Below are 20,345 nucleotides of genomic sequence, written 5' to 3' on the forward strand. Positions count from 1 at the left end.
GGCAATAGCTTGCAAAAGAAATAGGTGATTTTTTGTTGGGAACTAAGAAAAAGGTGATTCTTATTATAAGTTATTAATTAAGTTTTTTGAAAATATCATTAACTATGAGATAATTCAATATGAATAAAAAAAATTCTATTTAAATGTAAACAAAATCATAAATTTATTTTATTTTCGAACAATGTGGATGACTTAATAACCCTTTCCTAATTTTAGTGAGATAGACATGAGCATTTTATAAGAGGAACCAGATCAGAGGAGTGATTGTATAATAAAAACACTCATCTCATTTCATTATTTGTTTAAATAAACATTGCGAATACACCTAAGAGGCTACTTGAGACAAGAAACAAACAAACCTTGTTGGAATTTAGTTCCCAGAAGAACTTGAAAGAGGGAATTTTTTTATTGGATAATCAACATCAAATAATTGGATAAGAAAAAGATATAGAGGCACACACACGTACACAGATCATATAGAATCCACGTACAGTAAACTTGGCAGCCTGTCTCTTACCAAAAAAAAAAAAAAAACTTGGCAGCCTGTCGCCACCTAATTAACGAATATTCATGAGATACTTATTCAAACCGCATAAAAAAAAAAGGGTTTAATTTCATTTTTAATTCTTAAAATTTTTACTTCACGTGGACCAAAACAAAATCAAATTTTAGAACTTAAAACCAAAACAAGATCAAATTTTATAAATTAAAAATAATATCAACCCTAGGAATAATTTAACACATGATTATCTGTTCCCACATCAACCCTTTTTTTTAAAAAAAAAATACACACACAATCTATCAACTACTTTTCAACCAAGATACGTTACACGAATAATTAGGGACATTGATAATTAAGGTTTGTCTACAACTACAAACCAAGAGTGTGTGTGTGTATATGTTTAATCGTCTGAAAAAAGCATAGTTTCTTACTTTTTTTATAAATTAAATTACTATTATATGTTATACATAAAATATAAAATGACTTCAAGTTCCTATTACTTTCCCTCGTGTTTCCCTCCCACCCCTCAATTAGGTTCCCAATCAAAGTGATTACGAAATAATCATTTCAGCTTTTTGGTAAGCAAATCAGCCATAATCTAGACCCTAAACTTTCGGTTTTAATTAGTTCTTTGAATCTTGTTCATTATTTGATACGCATAGGAGACTGATGATTGATGAATATATAAAATACACAAAGATAACTTCATAGAAAATAGTGATAATACTTTCACACCCACACACAAAAACATTAAAATAATATGTATAATTATTTGATAAAAAATACAAGAAAATGTTTCTGATAATAATAATATTTCATTACACGGGGTGCTTCCGTGAAGTTTCAGAGGCTTTAACGCCATTTGGCTTTTTGTCCTCAGATTAGAGCTTTGTGCCATTCACCAATCAGAGCTCTTGTCGCCACATGCGTTGACAAATATATCAACTGATCAGTAAAAACTTTAATTTACTCAACTTTCACCCTCTTTATCTTTTACAAATAAAGTGATTTTGAAAGTGGGTTAGACTTGAAAAATTTAAAGATGCAAACTTTGCGAGCAAGAGAAGATATAAACTTGATAATGGGAAAAGATTAAATAAAGTTTTAGTATGCAAGTATTAAATATAAAAAATTGCATTGAGGTTTTATCCACTTGAAATACTTTGTAGTTACATTGCCATCCAAGCGAGAAATCACAAATAATCATGGGGCAAGAAAACAGGTAATAAAAGATCAGATGATTTAAAATAAATCACATGAAATGAAAACAACAACAACAACAATAATAATATGCTTTCATATCTATAAACAGCTCATGAATGACCGAGAACTAGAATGATCCATGAGGAAAATGTCAATTAAGCTTGAAAAAGTTCATAAAGACCTTAGCAAACAAGCAGAGGGATCCAAATAAAATAATTAAAAGTAAAAAAAAGGAAACCCTGTTGGTTTGGACAATAGCTCACATGTGTCAATTTAGCCACACTATTATTACGATCTTGTCCTTTGATGTTTCTTCATGCTACGATGTCACCAACAATTTGATGCTGTTTTTTTTTTTTTTTTTAAGAGAGGCAAATGACAACTAAATCTCAAAAGATTAATATAATACTTTATCTAGTGTCTAATATAAAAGTTAGTTGAGAGTTGAATTTGATTCTAATTATAAAATCTTAATCCACTTTATTTCACATGTTTATTATTTTTCCAAACTAATTTATATAAATTATAAACTCATGTATAATTTCATATTACATGAGTATTTTAGGAAGATTATGTCAAAACTTTTATAGTTAACTAATTTAATTGGCTTTTTTAATCTATTCAATTTGATTAAATAGCTTTCATACTAAGGGTAAGGAAAAAATGAGATAAAAATATCCATTCAGACAACTGTAAATACATGGACTTTGTATGCGAGTTATTGACCTACCTAACTACCTTACTTCTCAACAATTTTTTTTTGGGACTTGATTGTTATTAAATTAACTATTAGGGTTTAATTGTCATAACCCTTTTTAAAATGATTAGATATCTGGCTTTGGATCGGTACAATAATATGATTAGCTATAACATCAACAAGAAAGAGAAAATCACATGACATAAATCAAATAGACAATCTCAAAAGAAAACAAGATATATAGTGTATATAGTATCATTGATTCTTGAAAGAAATGTTGCGTAGATCATTACCAAAGAAACCCTCCAAAGAGAAGAATCATAGAGATTAAGGGCAAAAGCAAAAAGATAACATTCCCTTTTGGGATTTTACCATTTGGTGGGGAGTGAAACATATACTAAAGCCCTTTCACTTTCAGAAACTGATGCAACATTGATTTGCTACAGTCATCCACACAATCATAAGCTATAACCACTTTTGTTTTTACTCTAATGCTATGCTCTTAGCATATGATTCTATCATTTCTCTTTTTGAAGATTTTATTTTAAAAGAGCTTAATTGTAGATGTTGCTGTTAATGGTGGGAGATGTTGATGGCTTGATGCACATGCGCTGTTCCATAGCGTGGCCAGGAACAGTTGAAAAGGCAAAATGTAAGAAGTAGTTGAGATGTAATGAAGAAGGAAAGTTTTTTCCATGCAAAAAAGCATACATCCTTTTCCATAGTCTTTAGCCAAAAATGAAGGAATCCCATGTCTTTAACACTAAAGTGGATTCCCTTTTTGCTTCTAAATCAAAATCTTCATTTTGGATAATTAATATTTAAAATGATATTATCAATAACTTTATAATCTAGTAGTGTGCAAGCTTTCTTTGTAAGCGGAAGGTTAGTAATGTCAAGCTGTTTATGTTAAATTTCTCAAAAAATTTTACACCATCAGATGGACATTGACCAACCCCAAAAAACATATATATGATCATAATAATAATTGTTATCTCTTTTGGAGGGGCAATTTTCGCTTCTTCAATGATGTCACGATAGGATGATCCCCTGGAGAGTGGCTCATAAGCAAGTTGTACGCATGCGATGTTATTTCCAATGTATTATTTTTTGGCGGTATCGATTATTGAACTGATCATGACATTGATTGTCAATTTAGTATCGAAACTGTGACTCAATCATCAAACCAATGATGATTCAATATGTTTTAGCCATGCGCAGACCGTTCAAGAAACCTCCCCCAACCGTCAATATTTAAGACACGAGCCCTTCTCTGTTTCATCGACTTCGTTTGCCAAGCACTTTATTCCAGCAATGCGTTGTTTCGGAGGGGGAAAAAACGGGCGCCACATAAATGATAAAAAATGAATGCTTTCTCCCTTGATAAAATTTGTAATTAAAAAAACAAAAAAGAGCTTACCGAAGCCAAAAGTAAGCTTTCAGGCCGAAATATAGCGAATCTTTCAAAGTTCAGATCGATGCCAGAAGTACGGTAGCAGGAAGTGAATCAGAGAAAAGGCGGCCGAGAAATGCGTTCAAAAATAATTTCATGATGTACAAAATAGATATTTGAAAAAAAATTTGTCTAGACTAAAATCACTTTTTTTTCAAGTACTCCAATTCCACTTGATACTAAAACACTCCCAAATCTGAATATGAAATTGATTTTTTGTCATTGAACTTTTGATTCTAAAGAGCTCCCCTAACAAGAGTGAAATGAGTGGAATCTTCAAAATAGTTTTTTCGAAGTGATTTTATTTATTGATTTTATGATGTACAAAATAAATAAATAAGAATTTTATAAGTGCAATTTCCAAACTCACCCCAAATGTAAGTAGAGATTCAGCATTAAAAATATGTACTAAAAAAATTTAGTTTTGTAAGTCGAGATGCTTTTACAGCATCCAAATCTCGACTAATACATAAAGTTCAACGGCTCAAATCGCATTGTTCATGCACCTTCAGACAATTCCAGTATTTTCTCTCTTTTTTGAAATGAGAAGAAGGGGGGGGGGGGTTGCCAGTCTAAGTACTAGAACATGGAAGCTTCAACTTCAACTAATCCATGCTAAGATGATTAATATGGAGACAAAGCCAAAAAACCGCAGACACTAGCAGCGGGAAGAGAGTTCAGAGAAGTCTCATTCACGCTGGTGTAACACACGATTAACCAACCAGCCAATCCCTTCCATAGTTCGTAAAAAGCTAACTAACCCTCATAAGTTTTATTTGCAGCACTTGGGCATTAAATAAACTATTACCATCAAAACAAAAGCCTCATAATATATCCCTAGCATCGAGCACCAAGCTCCAAGAGCAGGGTGTGACTGGCAGCATCCGCACCTGGGCCCTGGAATTGAATAGGACCTGCAGGGAAGATCATCATAATCAATAAGCATATGGCGTCGTTCGTAGAAAGCCTTCAGTTCAAGATAAATTGACTTAAACCTAACTTATTCTTAATCCATTCCATTCGTGAATGGAATTAGATGAAGGCAGAAGAAACAGTAATAAATGAGAGAACGGTCAATATGTACCTGGACTAATGTAGCGATTACTCGAGGCCCATTCATCCCTCAAGGAAGCAAACTTTTTGAAGGGCGCCCCTGGAAAATTTTACCAGGAAATGCAGTCATTCGGTATTTTAAAATATGAGAAATCATTATAGCATCTGAAATGTAGATCCCATGTCCAAGTCGAAGTTGAAGAACAGAGACTTACAATTTGGATCCATCTATTAAGGTCTGGAAGATCACGTGTTTTTATATTTTTGGCTATTATATGGACCAATTAAGGGAAGCAAATATTATTATCTTAAATTTCATGTTTCTCCTTCCAAGCAGGTGAATAATAAAACTCACATGCTGTATTTACTCATTGTTCTATCCTCAATCATCAAGTGAAGAGTTTATTTGAACGAAATTCATATGAATGACATACCTTCTAGTTCCACCATTGCCTTCTTGATCACAGGCTTGAACTTACCTGCATAAAATCAAACATCAATAAAACGCAGAGAAAGCACTAACACATATACACCAGAGTCCAAAAAATACATAAAAGATAATAATATTACTAATTTTGAGTGCATTTTACTGTCAATTCCAAGTTGCTTCACATTTAAGCGTAACAACCGAACATGAATCTAAGTCTTCCAACAAAATGGGAACAAAAAGTTGTTTGATGCATGTTCGATCAGGGAAAAGCCATTGGAAGAAAAAAGAGAGGCTAATATGGATACTTATATATACCATGTCTCCTTTCAACGTCCATCAGTGAGGTCAATGCAGTTCCACCAACAGTCCATTCTTGTACCGGAGCGCTCAAATTCGCAACCTAATCAAATATCAGAGAAAATTTAAGGATCTAGGAGATACCAACATTACCAGAGTAATGCAATTACAAAACAACTCATCAACACCGAACCAAGATGAAATTTGGAAGTTGGTAATCAAACAAAACAAGCTAAGCGCAAAAAGATAAGCACAAACCGATGATATTAATCCAGTTTTCCCACTGTGAAGGAGAGCTCCAGCACCATAACCCAGGGCGTAGCAGTACATGGCATCAAAGTTAGTTGGCAAACCACATCTCCCTTCATAGCTGCAGATTATAATAAAGTATCAAGTAACAAACGTGTAAAAGATAATCATATGCCAAACAAATATAAGGGTAATAACAAACTTAGACTATGGAAAAGGAATTACAGAGTAAGTTTCTGGAAATTTATCTTGTATCATGGCTTTATATATCATCAAATTCAAAAGGACAATGCCCAATCACAATATCATATTAGATTAAGTACCCGAAAAAGTGTGACTGCCCTTTGAATTCACCCTTGTATGTGCCTTCTTGTTTTCTCTTCTCCAACTCTGTTTCAACCATTTGAATAAGCATTTTCTCTGTTTCTATTTTGGCAACCTATATGAGAATAAATTAGCATAAGCATCATTCTAAGTCAAACTGCATACTGGGGTTAAATAACTGCAACAAGAATAGCATAGCACCATAAAGCACCTGGACATTTCCATGGGGATCTCTTTCAAGCATCAATTGTTCTTGAATTGCTTGGGGTAAAAATTCAAAAAGCTTTAATGACTGATCAGTAAGTTTCTTCTTCCATAGTCCGCCCTCATCAACAATATCATGAGCCAAGATTTCATTTAACTCTGCGATAAGGTGCTGGACCTGCATAAGGCACAATTATATACATAAATGCTTATCAGCCAATATATACCTACACCAACTGTACAGGATCACAGATAACAAAATAAAAGGGGAATCCTATTGAACAACAACTTTATTCAAAGCGATAGATACCTCAGGAATGAAATCAATTAGGCCTTCGGGGATTAAAATGACACCATAGTTGTAATTAACTTTAGCTCGTTTACAGATAACATCTACGATGTAATCTGTAACATTTTTCAGTGTCAACTTCTTGGCAGCAACCTGCAATAAGATATTTCCAGGTCATTTAATATTAGATAGAGACATGAACGCTAAATCTTACAAGGAAAATCATAGAAGTGTGTCTTTTGCTGGAGTCACTAGTGTATGACTGTGAGAAAATGATGAGTGTTTGAAGGTGCTTGTTACTTAAGCTTTCACCAGGTATTTCCTCAGCCTTTCCGTAGTGCTATATCATTGTCCACAGATAGATGAAAATGATTATTTGCAGCCAGATGGAAGGAGATATTGCCATTATGTCTTTAGTCAATTTTGTTTCCCAGGTTAATTTAAATAGTATAGCACAAATTTGCGCTAAAAAGCTTTATAGTGAATGTAACCAAAGTGACTTGAAATTTATAACTCAGCAAAACTGCAGCACAGTGCCGGTGGGAATTTACAATCACAGGACGAAAATAGAAGCTTCTTAAATTTATTTCCTCAATCCATAGCATGTGCAAATACTACAAAAAGATTGAATTTATGACAAACCTCTTCTCCAATGATAGTAATGTTTGGATGAGTTTGCAAAGCACATTCTAGTGTAATATGTGAAGCTGCACGCCCCATGAGTCGTACAACTGCAGACAAATGTGTGCGCATGTTACTAAATGTCCAGAAACCAATCAGATGATGAACAGATAGAGAAACTAAGAACTGTAGGAAAACAAATTGAAATTAACACATAATATTCACAATACTAATCAAAAGCCTCCTTTCATTTTGAGCATGTCACGTACTATCTAGATAGTAAGCGTGAGCAGGCCCCCCATAAACTATGATCTCATCTCTGTGGATGCTTGAATAGAACTTGAATGCTAAACGTTTTAATGGGAAATGGAAAGCATGGCCAAGGCACTAAGCAGTGAAAGCTCAAGTTGATTCATTAAATATAGGTCATTGCAACTCTGTGAAGTCACCAATCTCTAATTATTTAGTTACTTGTCCGCCTGGATATACTCACAATGGTAATATTTTCCAGTCGATCTGGCATCAATCATGACATTTCCAATCATTTCAGCATATATCTGCAAAAGTTACCACTCAAATGTGAAAAAAAAAAAAAAAAAGAGTCTGGTTCTGTGCCCATGCAACATTTATCAAAGAGACTATGATCCATGAATTAACACCGATCACATGCAAGCATGGAAAATAAGCATTTCCAGGAAATAGAATATGGATAAATCACCAAAATGGGGAACAAGAATATATATATACACATCAGTATCATAGCGATGTTTCACTTTATGAATTAAAAATGGATAGCAGAGACAGAATGCATAGCTTCAATGACCTTGCAGGCAGTATCGAACCCAAAACTTGTAGGGACTTCTTTGCATTTCAAATCACCATCAATAGTTTTAGGGCATCCAATTACTCGTGTTTTCATATTTTTGCTCCTGCATCGATTCAGATTACACGACTATGAACACTAATACATTGATAAATAAATTATACTTCTCTTATACTCAAGCCAGATGATTAAAACAATACATGGACAGCCAAGAGGGCTGTGGGCTGTGGGGGTGAAACGTAAATCAAAACCTTAAGTTGCGAATATTTCCGTGTCAACAAAGTTCATAGCAAAAGATCATGGCAAAGATATAACTCTGTTACAACAAACCTGAAGTTCTCAGCAAGGAGACATGCATTTGTGTTGGAGTCATCTCCACCAATAACCACAAGCCCATCCAAGTCTAGCTTCCGAGCTGTTTCTTCAGCTTGTTTAAACTATGCATGTTGATCAAAAAACTCTTCAGACATTTTTAAAAAAAAAGTTCATGTAAAGTAACATATAGCAAACGAATGATCTCACCTGCTCTGGAGTTTCAATTTTGTCCCTTCCACTGCAAATCATGTCAAAGCCGCCCTGCCAACAAATATGATTCGGGTTAGATGTCAAACCTTATGATCATCATTCTCGCAAATAATAATAATAGTAGCACTCTAAAGATGCATAAAACTATAAACAAAATGGCTGTGAAAGGTTAACATTGAATCTGTGAAACAAAATCACCAACAAAGTATTGAAAGAAATGAAGTTGGGCTTTATCGGCAGGAGACTTCAAATGTAACGAGGAAACGTGTGAAGTTTAAAGTTTCAACTAACTAGGAACGAAACAATAAGAAAAACCACATTCAAAAGCCTTCCCTTCCCGACTAAATTACGACAAGTTTGAAGCACGCCTATGTTACAAAATCTTATAGCTGGAAAAGAATAAATGAACCTGGTTTCTGTAAGGATAAATATAATCCGAATTCAGTTCAACGTATTTGCACTTCATGATGCCAGCAGGACCTCCCCTGAAACCATATAATATGCTTCCTTTTGCGCGGTGTTGCAGGTAATCTCAAACAAAGAAGAAAAAAAATAAATAATTAGCTTGGCTACAGGCTACGTAGCACAAATATGTAGCCACTAGATACAATATATTCATTTAATCTAACTCAAAATGGTGATTACCAAAAATTCCAGAAATGACATTGTGACCTCCAGGTGCTTGGCCTCCAGACAGAACCACACCAATCTTCAGCTTCTGATCCGACGGCAGAGTCTCTGTTTCACTCGGCACCAACATTGCCGAAGGTTGCCCGAACAAGCATGGAAATAGCTTCGCGATCTCATCTACAGAAATAACAACACGTCCATCACCAGTATTAAGAAATAAACATCGACATAAAATCCAAATCTTAAGTTTCCTTTTGCAATACAAAAGTCGTCAAGGGTAAAAAAGAAGCAAACGTGATCTGCGACAAGCATTTTCAGCAAAATGGCAGTTAATCGAACAATGCATGCAGAAAAAACAGATAAACCGGAAGTGAAAATGGATCCAAACGAAGCTCGAGGAGCAGAGACTGACCAGGACTTCCAGCGGCAGAGCTCCGGGGACCATCAACAATCTTGAAAGGCCTTTTGAGAACGGAGGGAAGAGGAAGTTCGTAGTCGATGCGGCTGTTTTGGACTTCACTGTAGACGGAGGTGAGTCGGCCGGTGACAGAGGCCGGTGCAGCTTTGCCGGCGGCGAAGCCGCCGTTAGGTACGAAAGACGGTGCCATGGATAATTGGAGTGAAGAAGAGAGTGTGGGGGCGAGGGAAGCGTGGATCTCCGATTCTTGTCCAATAGCGGAGAAGGAAGGTTTCAAAAGGGTTTCAAAAGGTCAAAAATCCTTGAAACCTCGCCGATTCGGCACCGTTTAATCTGAGAGGATTACTTCGGTAAAATTGGAAGTTTGGCATAATCGTCGTCCTAATTTTTTTTTTTGAAAAAATTGGTAAAAAAATCCGTAGTTAAAAAAACTTGAATTTAAACAAGTGTAAGTATGATTAACATATCTTCCGTTGTGCATAACGATTCTTCGTACTTGCACACAACGAAAGATATAATGTATTTACTAATCATATTTGTACTTGCTTAAATTCAGGTTTTTTTAACTAATTAAATTTTTAAACAGGAATTTTTTTAACCAATTTTTTATTTTTTTATAATTTGGATTATAATAATATTTTCGGCCAATTTTATTGGAGCGCAATCTATTGAGTAGCTACTACTAGTAAATAGCTAAGAATTGTTGGCCCAAAAAAAAGAAAAGCCAAGAAAATCACAAAGCGAGTATGCGTAAAAATTCTCTGGAAAATGGCATCTGGAGGGGTAGTTGGGGGCTGAGGGCAGGATGAGAGATGAGATTCCAAGGCGGGTGAGTGTATCAGCGTCAGAGTTTGGTGACTATAAACACTCATTCAAGTGAGTGTCACCTAACTTCTGAATCATGATAGTGATTCCACTAAGTTAGCGGCTTATTAGATTTCCCCCCAAAAGGATTATTTATTATTAATAAAAATACGTTCTCGCTGACCTAACTATATTTATATATCATTTGACAACTGACTTTTTGTGCCAGGCAATTAACAATATATAATATTAAATAATTATATCAAAAAATGTGGTTTTAAATAAACCAACGCATATTTTTTTTATGAATAATTAGTTTAACAATTTTTACAAATTAATTATTTAGTTCATATATTTAAAACAAACAATCCCAAGCCGAAAGGTAATCCCCACGGTGTTCAAAGAGTCACCAGACCCCTCAACAACCCCAAGCAACGCCGAGCTCGTAATTAAAGTTGCACAACCCATTTCAAAATAAAAAAATAAAAACGGTTGCACAAGCAGAATTCAAGCATTGGCCCAATTGTCAAATCTCTAATCCAACTGACTGGGTAGGCCCAAAGAAGCCCAGATGCGTCTCCATAAACTTCATGATAACTCCCAAATATCTGCATAAAAATCACATAATAATATATACCCAACAAAAAAAGCAACTAGGGTTGCGTTTAGCAAAAAAAAGTTAGCCTCTCACTATATAGTAAACTAAGATTCGAATCCTTATTAAGAGAGTACCCACATTTAATTTCTTACAGTACCTCAAACAGAATTGCCTTCAACAAGAAAATACATGTGCCTAGCAAAAATATGTATATCCAAAAAAAAAATTGCACGATAAGTTAAAATCCCAAACGAGAGAAAGAAGCTTTGGCAAGATTAACTGCATTTTACATGAAAACTTTACACGCAACGTACTTATCACATGATTTTCTGCCAAAGAAAAAGTACCGATCATATAAGGTTCATATTATAAATTAAAACCTCTCAATCCTAACACACTCTAGATTTCAATTTCCAAAATATCTCCAAGATCCACATATAAATTCTCAAAAGGGAAAAAAAGAACTCATAATAAGACCCAAGCCAACAATACATTTTTGTTCTAAGAGGCATTTCTAAGCTGAAACCAGCTTAGATAGAAAAGATTGTTCAAACCTATCTTGATGTTTAGTAAACTTCAAAATGTAAGATTTTAGTCTTAAAAAAAAATCTAGAATGTGAAACCCTAACAGAGCCCTTGTCCCTCTTCCATTTTTTGAGTTATCTGGTCTGCTTATGATGCATCCCAGAATGTGATTTTTATTTTATCACACATTTTTTTATTTATATATTCCTCTTCTTGTCCTTCTTCAAACCCCTTCCAATCTCAATAAAATTTCCCAGCTAGTCCAAAAATAATTTCCTAACATTCAAAACAAACTTTAATTTTATGCGGCGCCACAACGTTACCAAATTTTCCGTCTTGGACCCTGCAATGGACTCTTTCCTTTATTAAGTCATGTTTTATTTTGGCATTCTATTTGTCTGGCCAACTTATCACATAGAAAGAAAAGGATCTAAAACAAACCACTAATTGAAGTTTGCATGGGAATGAATTTCGGTGTTCCTCGCAATGGTAAGTATCATAATACTTATTAAATCTCAATCATTCAAATTTAATACGGATGACAAAGATTTAATTTTTTATATCTTTATCTGTAAAAAATGTTTTCCTTTAATGTGTAAATAATTCAAGACAAATGTAATATTTTAACTGTAATTTTTTTTGTAAAAACTCATTTTTTATTTAAAAATTATTAGTTGAAAATTTTAAATTTAGACTATTAAAAACATATCTGAATTGTGTATATTTTATTGTAACAATAAGTGTCATAGTATTCATTATTAGGCATCAAAACTGGTTCTATTTGTATAGGGATTGAATTTATAATTTAGTTTGCACATATTACAGTCAAAACAGAGTAGAACTTTAAAGGTCACTTGAAGCTCATTGTAAGTTAATTAGAATGCACACTTAGAATTAGTCAATATATGCTTATAAATGGTTTCAAAAACACTTGTAAAGACACCAGAGAGTTCCAGGCTAACTATAAAGAGTTTTGGGAGCCAATCATCTAATCGTAGGAGCAGATTTCACTGAAGCAAATAGGAGAGATGAATAAATCTAAGCTTTTCCTTTATTGTTTAGGGCCTGTTTCCTATATGTTCCATTTAATTGATTTAATGATTCATTTTATTTATGCAATTACTTGTTTGTTTAGCTTGAATTAAGTGATGAATGAATGATGCTGATGCTTAATTGATTCCTGGTATCAAATTGTTATGGGATGATCTATATCACTGCTTTACTATTACTCCACCCATATACTTGCAGTGTTGGAGGCAGTATGGAAAAAGTGTGAAGAAATTTGTAAGATTCTTAAAAGAATGAATTATTAATTAAGCAAAGAACTTATAATAATTTTTGAAAAAAAAAAAGAACATCACTAAGCAAAGAAAAAATTAAAAAAAAGAAGAAGAGGAAATTTAAGCTTCAAATGATCCTGGAATGAATGGACCACCCAGATATTATTGTTGTGTCTATTCATACATTGCTTGTGGCTACTTCAGTATTTTCTTTTGCATTTTCCTTTTACTTTATGTTTTGTAAGCAAAGAATATGCATTTAGGTGTGCATGCTTTTAGAATACTAGAGTTAGGGGAAAAAGGAACGATAGAGGACAATACACTACTTTCTGTAAGATTGTTCAATTCCAAAAGAACCTGTCAAAGGCTTTAGGAACTCACGAAACCTTTTCTTCTCGTTCAAGTTCTCTAATATAGTGCGTATGATCTCCCAAGTAATAATAACATTATTAGAACTTTCAAATTAGGTTTGTTCGGAGCATTATATTCTTCGTGAAGAAGGTTTTTCGAAATATAGGAGACGGCCATAGATTTGAGAGTATTGTGATCTGAACCTAGTTGTCTTGATCATCCCTAAGAGACAAGATATGGTTCGCTTCTCGTTCTAACAGTCTTAGAAGCATGGAAGAATCAAGTGATATGTTAAATTAATTGACTTGACACGTAGTTACTCTAATAAATATACACACAAGTGATTAGCAAGCTGTTGGTTGAGATAGTTAGCGGTTTTATTCTCATAAAAAAAAAATTGAATTTCGGAAAGCACACCTGTAGGAAGGGTTTTAATTTTGATGCTTGTAGTCCGACTTTACAGTGGCTTGAAGATACTTTACCCAAAAAATAAAGATATACACACACATGTTAAGGTTAAGATTCTTCTTTTCATTCTTTTTTTTATTGTAACCATGTTTACTTTTTAGTTCAAAAGTTAATTAACTTTCGGCATACTAAGGATGGGCTAATTTTGAAATCGGATCGCACACTTCATTAAATCTGAAAAAAAGGAATTCGACGCATACAAGGTGATGATGACTAGAAGTCTAGGACATGCATGGGGGAATGATATTTAATGATAAAAAAATTTGGAAAGTAGAAGAAAGAAGGACTGAAGGATAGAAGGTACTTTAGTGATTTGGCCAAAATATGGTGTTGAAAAATGTTCCTCTTTCTCCATAAATAAACAGACGTGTAATTAGTAGTCGCAAAGTGACAAAGTCACAAAAATAAGGATGTGAGTAAGTCATGTTATATTTGACAAGTTAAAATTTAAATTTCCCCCCCATAAATAGAAAAATATCGCTCATTAATTTCCGTAGTTACGAAGTTGCGAATTAATTAAGAGTACCAAATCATGGAAAAAGCTTTTAATAGATTGGACACCCCCCCAACCTTTGCCGGCAGCCGACACACATAGGTAAATTGAAAAAGAGAAGGTATCTTATTTTTTTACTTATCGTTTTTGCAAGCAAAGAATAGTACTGTTACTTTGATCTCCTGCGGAAACAAAAAGAATGATGAGTAAAGCACTTATGGCTGGAGGTCATTTTCAATAATTATACATATATATATATCACTAAAGATAAGAAATTAATTTCTGAAGCTCAAAAATATATATGTACCTGTTTGGCAGGGCGTTTGTGGAGCTTAAAAGGAGCTTATTGGTGTCATAAGCTCGATCTGTAATTTGTCCCTGTTTGGATAAGCTTTTAGTTTATTTAGCTTATAAGTCAAAAGCCGGTGAAAAGCATAAGCTGGGAAGAGAAGCTTATAACTTATGGAATCATGCGTTTGCTTTAGTAAAAGGTCCTGGAAACATTTATTGCAAATTTAATGCCAAATCTGCCTTCTGGTTCTTCTCCCTCATACGTTGATTTTGTGCATTTTCAAATTTTTTTAATATAACACAATTTTCTACAAAGTTATCATATGATAAATAACTTTTTTTATTAACGGTTTTTTTAATATTTTACCATATGTAAATGTAATATACACACACATATGTGAACATATGTATTACTCCCTCCTAGTCATATTATAAATTAATTTAAATTTATTGCATTATGTAAAATTATTTTTTTAATCATGTTTTATTATTTATTAAAACTCATACCCATTTTGGTCATCTTACAACTAAACTTACTTTTACCTAACCATAATCCAAACAACCTTTTGTCAATCTCACTTTTGCAAACTAACTTTTCTAAACTCTAATACAAACACAATTCAGCTTATCCAATTCAACTTTTACCCAACTTCACTTTTCCATAAGTCAAACTCACAATAAGCTGCTTTTCTGATCGCTATTCCAAACAGACCCATAAAAGATCGTCAGCGTTACTGTTATTTATATATTAACACATATAATTATCATATAAAATTTAAAATCGAAACAAACTAAACTTAAAAGTTAGATATTATTGCTGAGCTATGATTAATATAACAAAAATTAAGTTACACGATACTATGAATAACAGTTATTGTTATAAATTGCAGGAATAGTGAAAATGATATAACCCAATTTTAAATATATAATGTTGGGTCTAACTTATTGAAAATTATAACTGCACAATACACAAATAACACTATAATAATCTTCAATTTCATCTGAAAAAAATATGCTACAAAGGTATCGCCTAATAAGAAAACTTTGTGAGATTCCCTCACACATTGCGTATATAAATACTATAAATAGATCAACACGTTGATCACAAGTGTATGCAGCAGGACGAGAGGAAAAATGGGAAAAAAGAATAGCGAGATTATGATAGAGGGAGATATGTTCAGCGAAACAATGAAAGAAGCTCAAAGAGCTTATAATTCCACAGAATGGGAAAAGTTCAAGAAAATCTTCGCTGACAGTAATAAGAGGTATTTGCTTCAGGATTTTGACTTGTGGGGAAACACTGCCTTTACCAAGGCAGTTCGCTCTGATGATCCAAAAATCTTGAAGGAGTTGCTGGGAAAGCTATCTGAAGAAGAAAGGTGGTGTGTCATCAGGAAGAAGAACCGTGCAGGCAACACGCTTCTTCATGAAATCGCAGAGGCTTGCAATGTGGCTGAGATGGCGGACATCGTACTCGACTTCGAGAAGACCATTCCTTTGCCGCCGGAGCTGGCAGAGAAGGAGAAGGCGGAGATGGCAGAGCTATCATCAGAGGAGAAGAAGGAGCAAGAGGAGGAGAAGAGAAGGCCATTGTTGGAGTGGAAAAACTTAAAAGGTGAAACGCCGGTGTTCAAGGCTGCTAAGTTCGGTAACCTCAAGATGCTGACCCATTTGGTCAAGCGTGCAGAAAATCTGCCTCAGGCTAACATGAAAATCCATCAAGAAAGCGCTACAGAGACCATTCTTCATGCTAGTGTGAACGGGCAATACTTTGGTAAGTATAGAAAATAGAAACCAGTTTTTAGAGGCAAATTGCAAGAAATAAAACCAGGTAGCTAAGTAGAAGACACTTTTCTGAAACATGCTTGCCCTAATTCGGAGAAGAAGGATGTTTAATTAATTATATTCAATATGTGTGTGCAGATGTAGCTCTTTGGATAATCATGAACATGGATAAGAGTAGTCTGGCTGTGAAGAAGAATAAAAATGGTCTGACAAGTCTTCAGCTTCTGGCCAGAATGCCTAGTGTTTTTTATAGTCATTATGAGCCCCAACTATTCATGACCAAAATCGTCTATAAATGTACATACTCTTTATATTTAGTTCCTTTTTAATTTACTACATAACTGCATAGATCAGTTCTCACATTTACAACACTCTTTGACAATGCAACTAACTTGTCATTTGGACGATAGTGCTTCCTGATGAAGGATACGACATCGAAGGGTGTAACAGCTTTGATCGGTTGCTTAGGACTCCGGCCAGAGATTTGGAAACCGGCGAACATCAAGATGATCCCAGGCCACCAACCACTCCAGGTACTTGTTGTTGAGAAAACAAAAACATTAGAAAAACTGTTGTGAAAAAAAAAAGACCTAGTTATCACTAATTAAAAACTGTTGCTATGGAAGTTTCATATAGGTAACACCGTAACAGTTAAAACTGTTGGCATAACTTGACGATAGTAATTAAGAAAACTGTTGACAAATTAGACTCTCTATCATCTGACTATAGGCCAGCCATGGTTTTATCATCCATGACCTTATGGTCTGAAAACATAACAGTTAGGTATACAGGTAATAATATTTTATCCTATAGCAATGATTTTTGCCTACTGCTATAAGCTAAAATTAATGTTTTAGTGTGTAGTAATTCTTTTTAATCATCAATCATATCATTGTCCGAGAATTATAATAATATTTAACTGATGATAACTTGCAGGTCGTCTTTCAAAGATCAATCGCGCTTTTTGGAAATCTCTACCTGAAGGTGACATCATTGAATATATATGTGTGTGTGTGTATATATGCACATATGTATAATCAAACACTCAATACTTTTTTTTTTTAGCAGCTGAAATCAAACACTCAATACTGAATCAATCAAATTAGTAGTAGTTTGAATATTCGGATATATACTAACATGCATGAATTATTAATTATGCATGCTTGACGATGAGCAAGCAGTATTCAAGCGGATTATTGAGCCGATCCGGGAAGAAAAGAAGAAACATCGGTTAGCAGAGAGGCTGGCCAAGTTTCTTGTGAAATGCGACTACTCGTGGCAGTACTACCGCTATGAGGAACGCAACGATAGCGCATCAAAAAAACTTCCCCCAGTTCTTCACAATGTGGCGAAAAGGAAACAAGAACTGGACTGGAAGCGTAAGCAAAAAGTACTGAGGGGAAAAAATGAAGAAGATGAGCAGGAAACAGCGGAACGTCATGGAAAAGAGCCACCATTGCGTGTGGCAGCCACCAATGGGATTACAGAAATCATTAACTTCTACTTTGAAGAGCATCCAGAGTCTATAAATCACGTCGGTGAAGATGGCCAAAACATACTGCATGTAGCCGTGATGCACCGTCAAGAGAAAATCTTGGACTTGCTAGAGGATCATCAAGTACTGCCTTTCTTGGCTCCTCGAGTTAATGGAGAGAGTCGCACAGCATTACACCAGGTTGCGAGGATGGATTATTACAGAGCACCAGCCAGAGCTGGTGCAGCATTCCAACTTCAAGAAGAGTTGAAATGGTATAAAGTAAGTATATATATAGGTCATTATTGAGCCCAGCTTGGGAAATATGTATATGAAAATATTCAATAGTATTATTAGAACTGTCAGACGAAATCATATTCGTTTTTGTGTGTTACGTGCAGCGAGTGGAAGAAATTGTTCCATCTCACCTTCACTTGCATTGTGACAAAGATCTACTAACAGCAGGAGACCTTCTGGACATAGAGCACGATCAGATGCTCGCAGACGCCCAACGATGGATAAAGGAAACCGCCCAGTCTTGCTCCACGGTGGCAGTCCTTGTGGCCACGGTGGTCTTCGCGGCGGCCTACACCATACCGGGCGGGAACGAGACCGAGCGTGGCCACGCGCTGCTGTTCAGATCTCCGGTGTTCATATTCTTCACCATCATGGACATCGTGGCGCTTGCCTTCTCCTTGGCTTCGGTGGTGATGTTTCTTTCCATCCTCAACGCGCCATTTGAGCTGTGGGATTTCCACAGGTCCCTGCCGCGGAAACTGACCACAGGATTTGCTTTTCTGTTCCTGTCGTTGACCTGCACGATGCTTGCTTTTAGTGCTACCATTTTGATCACAATAAGGTTGCCATGGAAGCAATGGACTTCGACTCTGGTGTACAGTGCTGCGCTCTTTCCTATCACCATATTTGCCTTGATTGAGTTCCCACTTTACAAGAATATTTGGAGCATGTTGTCCAAGATGTTCCCCAAGCGATGGAAGAAGATGATTCCAATTGGTCGATCAAGCAGAAGGGTTTAAGACAGCGTAGTATCAATGATTGAAGAACAGTACTTAATGCAAACTTTTAATCTGTTAATTTGTGGTTTTCTGCTAAATAAAGGAGTTTGTAGTGTGGAAGCCTTGTGGTGTGTTATATTTCTCTGAGATATATGCGACTTTTGAATAGCTTTTGTCGAATGGTTGTTTGTTTGTTGCCATGACTGTCGAATATTTGTTTAAACTAATGAATAAGACAAAATTTCTTGTGATTGTTTCATTCTCCTGCTTCTCTGGTATGTTATTTCTCTATTCATGGCCGATAATAGTAATTTTAATATCTATAACCATCTATGGTTGGTTAGATCAATGTTGAGATTTACGTTAATTAAGATATGTACAGATTTATTTACTTAATCTTTAGAGCCAGTTATCCACTCTGTTGAGATGTAGCATGATTAAAATATTTATAAATTACTTACACGATTTAGTTTTTCTAAAATTCAATACTCCTATAAAAAATTATTGCCTCTTAGCCATTTAATAAAATCAAAGGTGAAGATTTGGATATATTAATTAGTTAATTAATTGATGGATTTTTTTACGTGATGGACTTTATTTGCGGCATATATTACACTGTGAACTTGGGTTTGGGCTAGGCCGTCAACATTCAGGTGTCGATGAACGTTCAGGTTGTGTTTTTTTTTTTGGAGGGGGGGGAGAACATTTGTCACTAATTCTTTGTTGGTCTCTCTCCTAAATGAAAAAAATACAAGACATTTTCTATCGAATATTTTCTCATTTACTTCCGTTTTCTATGCATGATAATTGCATATTTTATAATTAAATAGGTGCTAATTTTTGTACATATTGAGTTAAATTTATAAATATATAGTACCTATCTCATTGATCTTATATACGTTTTCTCCAAAATTAAATTATCAGGGCAAAAAGTGATTTTTTTTAAATATAAAACCTGCTCATATCCTTTTTTATTTTGCAAGAAATGTGAAATAGAAAAGGGGGCGTGGAAAAAGAAGACATGGATTACACGTGAGATACGGGGCAGAGTAGTGACTGGGTAATTAATCACAACTTGCTCCAAAATCCCGGATCCAAACAAAGTGAAAGACGTGATGGAGAAGCTGATGGAATGGGGCCACATTGTAATTTGCGCCGAAGTCCAAAAAAAAGAAAGGATGTCTTTTTACCATGCCAAAAAGAAAGCGTTAACGAAAAATTACAATCAAATTTTTTTAAAAGAAAATAATTACTATAAGGTTTCAATAACAACCTAAATAGTTTGTAAGCAAGTTTTAGAGTAAAGAATGGCAACTTTTGAAACTTATTCTGTAATTTTTTTCCTTTCTTAGAACCTTATTTACTTGTCTCAAGGATTAACACCATGTAGTAGGATGAATTTATTATATATGTATTAAAAGTCCCACCTCGAGAAGGAAAAAGGCATTTAATCACTACTTTATTTAGATAATTTTTTGGAGTATTGATACAAAATCAATTTTTCATCAATATTTATAAGCTCAAGGTTCATTTACATGTATC

General features: G+C 34.5%; 2 protein-coding genes across 2 annotated transcripts; one reads left to right on the top strand and one right to left on the bottom strand.

Annotated features, from left to right (window-relative positions):
• Nucleotides 1–4,588: 4,588 nt before the first annotated feature.
• Nucleotides 4,589–10,010, bottom strand: LOC114714696 (pyrophosphate--fructose 6-phosphate 1-phosphotransferase subunit beta). Its single transcript, XM_028899454.1, has 16 exons — nucleotides 9,713–10,010; nucleotides 9,316–9,477; nucleotides 9,080–9,201; nucleotides 8,668–8,721; nucleotides 8,476–8,582; nucleotides 8,146–8,251; nucleotides 7,816–7,879; nucleotides 7,344–7,432; nucleotides 6,723–6,854; nucleotides 6,420–6,590; nucleotides 6,208–6,323; nucleotides 5,894–6,005; nucleotides 5,654–5,738; nucleotides 5,343–5,387; nucleotides 4,940–5,008; nucleotides 4,589–4,769 (listed from the first exon to the last, which is right to left on the bottom strand). Exons 1-16 carry the CDS (start codon nucleotides 9,906–9,908, stop codon nucleotides 4,693–4,695), a joined length of 1,707 nt encoding a protein of 568 aa, XP_028755287.1. The 5' UTR covers nucleotides 9,909–10,010; the 3' UTR covers nucleotides 4,589–4,692.
• A 5,652-nt stretch (nucleotides 10,011–15,662) lies between these two features.
• Nucleotides 15,663–17,960, top strand: LOC114714658 (uncharacterized). Its single transcript, XM_028899418.1, has 5 exons — nucleotides 15,663–16,302; nucleotides 16,452–16,610; nucleotides 16,724–16,846; nucleotides 17,495–17,834; nucleotides 17,921–17,960. The coding sequence occupies exons 1-5, from the start codon at nucleotides 15,663–15,665 to the stop codon at nucleotides 17,958–17,960; spliced, it is 1,302 nt and encodes a 433-aa protein (XP_028755251.1).
• Nucleotides 17,961–20,345: the final 2,385 nt, after the last annotated feature.

Source organism: Neltuma alba, unplaced genomic scaffold (genome assembly GCF_004799145.2).
Source record: "Neltuma alba isolate B1F8T4 unplaced genomic scaffold, ASM479914v2 tig00011524_pilon, whole genome shotgun sequence".
Classification (NCBI taxonomy): Eukaryota; Viridiplantae; Streptophyta; class Magnoliopsida; order Fabales; family Fabaceae; genus Neltuma; species Neltuma alba.